Source organism: Cnephaeus nilssonii (genome assembly GCF_951640355.1).
Source record: "Cnephaeus nilssonii genome assembly, chromosome: 13".
Classification (NCBI taxonomy): domain Eukaryota; kingdom Metazoa; phylum Chordata; class Mammalia; order Chiroptera; family Vespertilionidae; genus Cnephaeus; species Cnephaeus nilssonii.
This window is the reverse complement of record NC_137084.1, coordinates 40,023,577-40,028,406: the sequence shown is the minus strand read 5'-3', so window position 1 is coordinate 40,028,406 and position 4,830 is coordinate 40,023,577. Positions and strand designations below refer to the sequence as shown.

The following is a 4,830-nucleotide window of genomic DNA, read 5'->3' as shown; positions in this document are numbered from 1 at the left end:
TTAAAAAATCCTCAAAACTCGCTCCCTAATCTGCTTGGTCCGGACCCCGTAGATTACAGGATTGAGAGCTGGTGGAACAATCACGTATAGATTGGCTAAGAGAATATGGACATATCGGGGAATATTATAGCCAAAACGATGTGTCAAGAAGGAGAAAAAGGCAGGTATGAAAAAGACTAAGATAACACCAATATGGGATCCACAGGTGTTGAGGGCTTTGAGTCGAGCCTCCCAGGAAGGCAGACAAAAGACTGCATAGAGGATCCTGGCATAGGAGAGAATAATTAGGAGCACATCCAATATTAAGAGAGAAATGTTGCCAAGGCCAAACATTATATTCAGTTTGATGCTGGCACAGGCCAGACGGGCAATGCCCATGTGCTCACAGTAGGTATGAGGGATGATATGATGCCCACAGAAGGGCAGCCTCAGGAGGAGAAACACCAGCGGGGCCACCATGTACAGGCTCCGCAGAATGGAAATACCTGCAATAATGCTGATGACTTTGCTGGTGAGGATCATGGTATATCGAAGGGGTTTACAAATGGCAATGTAGCGGTCAAAGGCCATGGCCACCAACACAATGCTCTCCATGGCAGTGAAGAAGTGGATGAAGAACATCTGGGAAAGGCAGCTTTCAAAAGATATGTTCCTGAGGTTGAACCAGAAAATTCCCAGCATTTTGGGGATGGTGGCTGTGGACAGGCCCAGGTCGATGGTGTCCAACATGGCCAGGAAGTAGTACATGGGTTCATGGAGATTATGCTCAGTCTGGATCACGATCAGGACAGTAGCATTCCCCAGGAGGGCAACAAGATACACAAAGAGAAAGGGGAATCCAATCCAGACATGCATGTCCTCTAGCCCTGGGATGCCCATCAAAAGGAATGAGGAAGGATGGAACTGGGTTTCATTAGGCATAGACATCCTTCCTGCCACTGTTGTTGATTCTGCATATTGGTGTTAGATAACATCTTCCCATGAATGATGCTTGCTCCACTTCTTCTTTTCTAGTCTCCTGGTAAAATTCAAAATAACTGTAATATTCATTTTCTCTCATTCAATGTTATTAAAACTATTCTGCCATCCTTACCTGGACATCAGATGGCTCCGGGAATTAAGCCAGTCCCACTCTTCCTCAGATCATTCCCATTCATAAAAGGTTGAACAAGAAGAGAGAGGAGAATACCAATGAAGTTGATATTCAAGGTACAGAGTAGAAATAATAAAAGTCTTTGTTTTTTGTATTTTCTGGTGTTACATACATTGTATTTAATGTATATGAAATATACTTTAGCATATGAAATCCAACACATTATTTTATTGAGGAACTTGAAGACCATTTATATATGTATTTGAAGACCATTTATCTATGTATTAGATATACATATACTAGAGGCCCAGTGCACAAATTTTGTGCAATGGGGGAGGGAGGTCCCTCAGCCCAGCCTGCGCCCTATCGCAGTCCGGGACCCCTAGCTCTTTACTGCCTGCCTGCAGAGGAGGCAGGAGAGGATCTCATCGTGGCTGCTGCACTCGCCAACCATGAGCCCAGCTTCTAGCTGAGCTCCTGCATTGAATGTCTGCCCCCTAGTAGTCAGTGTGCATCACAGAAACTGGTCGTTCACCCACCCGGTCATTCAGCTATTTGGTCGATTTGCATATTAGGGTTTTTTATGTAGGATATGCATATTTTTTACTCTGCCTATATCTTTGACTATTTGATCCTGCAATCAGAAGCCACAAATTTACTTTTGTTTATTCATACACCTAAAACTGCATCACACATACAAATTCTCAGAAAACAATGTTTCTTACATGATTGAGTCAGAGAAAAGTCATAAAAACATCTAGCATACATCAAGTGATTAATAACATAGTTTCCTTCTTAATTAGATATTCCAAAAGCCATCGTCATCCAAAATATTTTGGATCATGAATAAAGACAAGAAAATGAAGACATGTTGCACAGGGGCTTTTAAAGTTAGGGCAAACTTTGATTTACCAGTGTAAAATATTCTAAATTGAAATGGTCTCATTTTCCATTGAACAAACAAAAATTTAAATTAATTTAAGAAGCTATCTTGGGAAGTGTAATCAGGGAAACTTAAAGAGTTTTGCATTTTTTTAGCTCCCATATTCAAGTCCATCTAACTCACTTATACATGGATTAGAGTTTAGTAAAGTTGTCCTCTATCTCAGTCTTGATGTTTTCCTGAATGTCTCCTTTAAGTACTAAATGAAAAGGAGTTTGTTAAATGGTTCTTTATATAGTAACTAGCTTGAGTGGCAAAATCCTGGATTTATTTATCCTGAGTTCATATTTTAAGACAATCAAGAAAGAGGAAGTTATTTATTGGCTAACTTTCTAAGTTGAAGCAATTTTGAAAACAGTGTGGAAATGATAGTGTATGGGGCCAGTTGCCTGGAAATTGAGGGAGTTCATATTTGAGTAGTACCCATCAGAGATAGATGCACAGAAAAAAAGCCTCCTTTAATCCAAAATAGGACCAGCCTGTAGCAAAAAAATGTGGCCCATCTGGGGCCTATTAGGAGTAGCAGAAAGAAGGGATAATTTGAGAAATTGGGTAGAAATTTGGATAGAAAATTTGAATAAGACTTGGCCAACACTCTCACAATGTGATGAGGGTGATATAAAGATGAAATTTTAATAAAATGTTGCATGATGGTAAAAAAATACAGAAAATACTGTGAGTATGGATTAACACAAAATAAACTTTATGTAGGATATTAAATCGATAAAAAATCAACTATATTTTACAAAGAAGCATAAAAAGTTTATTGCAGCTAGAAACGCACGTGTGTTTTAAAGAGGAACTAAAATTATCATGGGACCTACCTTGAAGGCTGAGTTCATGGTTTGTCCTCTAAGAGTTGGACTCTGTGACCTGTGCAACCTTCTAGAGATTAATGGCTCTATCATTCGGTGAAAACTGTCTGGGTCACTCAAATAACCTAGAGCAGTGGTCAGCAAACTGCGGCTCGTGAGCCACATGCAGCTCACGAGCCGCGGTTTGCGACTCTGTTGACTAATGAGTTTGCCGACCACTGCTAGGGAAAAAGACTTAAAAACATTTAAGTCTTTAACTAATGTACTAATGTCTTTAACTTGAAGTCAAAACTTCTGGGTAAGGGTAATGCCTTAGAGCATGTGGTGGTAGAATTATTATGGTTTTATCCACAGAAGAAAGCTCTTTCCTATTCTCATCTCTGAATTTCCAGGAGTGTTACACAGAACTGATCAGTTACCAATGAGCAAAACAACCAGTTACTTACTCATTTCATAAGTAAAAACCAATCTATCCCATCAATATAGACGTATACAACCTCAGATCTTTGCCAGGTTCAATGATGAGACTGGGCCCCAGCTTCTCCTCTTTGAGACCATGGTTTCTAATGTTCTGTGATGAACTTATATCAGACAGCCGTTCTCTCAGTTCTGCATCATGTTGGTTCTCCACTATATTCCACACCTCCACTTCACCTACCCCAATGTACATTAGCACCATTTCAAGTCCTCTAACTGATAAAGATAACAAAAAGAGATTCTTTATACCAGCGGTTTGCATCAGGGTTGATTGCTCTCCCCTTGGGTATATTTAGCAATGTCAGGAAACATTTTTTATTATCACAACTTGAAGGAAGTGTTACTGATATCTAGATGCCAGGGATGTTGCCAAACATCCTACAATGTACAGAGCGCGCGCACACACACACACACACACACACACACACACACACACACACACACACAATAATCTGACCCACAATGTAAGTAATACCAAGATTGCAAACTCTGCCCTACACCTCTTCATCTTATCTCTGCTTAATTCACAGTCCCATGGCATACTGGTATGCTACTAGGAAATGACCTGAACTAGTTACAGGTTATCTTATTTCTCAGTTAACTTTTTACCTTGGTCTTGAGTCCTAATAAAATAAAACAAAACAAAATATAAAAAATTTTATTAGTAGTCACAGTTATGCTTCATAATTTATTCAGTCAATTTCTCTTTTACTAGGCCTGAAAATGTGTTAGGTGCCAGAAAAGCATAGTCCTTGGCCTCTTGATGTTGTACCTAGCATAAAGTTGGAAAAAAAAAATAGCTGAACTGATGTAGAATTTTCTTCTGTATCTCACCTGCTGTTGTAAGTGTGGGACTATGGATGTGAATATATGTAGCCATGAAAATTTATGGTATAAAATTTGTAATGCCCAAAGCTTGTCTGTGTATTCTTTTTATCCTTTTTCCAATGCTGTGTTACACACTTACTTTTCTTCCCTCACTCTATTCTAACTTCGCATGAACTCATTCCCAATTTTCCACAACCTTAACTATGAATAACAGTCTTACCTTGCTTTCCAAATGTCTCTGAGAAGACAGAGTTTGAAAGTATAATCTGACCTCTCTCTGGGTCCACTCCTTGCTGGCAAGGAATAGGCATTTATATTGGTGCAGTGGCCCTGCGTCCAGTGGGATGGAGACTGTAGTCTCCCTGGGTTCCTGGAATAGACTAAGTAATATTCACTGGAGAGTTATTCCTCCCTACACTGGCACTATGAGGCAAGAGTCACCGGCTCTTTATTTTTTCCAATGACAATGTAGCTTTTCTGCTTTCCTAATTAAAAACCTAAATTTCTGATTAACATTTAAATTCCTGATTAAAATGATTATCTGCCTTCTTCAATGACATGTCCCATCAGTCTTCCCTCTTTGTTCTACATCATCTCTGTCATAGCCTAAATTTGATATGCCTATTATTCCTTTGCCCCACTCCTCATGAACTATTTAAGTGAAAGACCAGATA

General features: G+C 39.4%; 1 protein-coding gene across 1 annotated transcript; it reads right to left on the bottom strand.

The window, feature by feature from the left end:
- On the bottom strand, positions 1-927 carry LOC307109620 (olfactory receptor 52E8; the record flags this gene model as incomplete). The annotated part of the gene is made up of 1 exon (XM_079788437.1): positions 1-927. One exon carries the CDS (start codon positions 925-927, stop codon positions 1-3), a length of 927 nt encoding a protein of 308 aa, XP_079644563.1.
- Between the last annotated feature and the right edge of the window lie 3,903 nt (positions 928-4,830).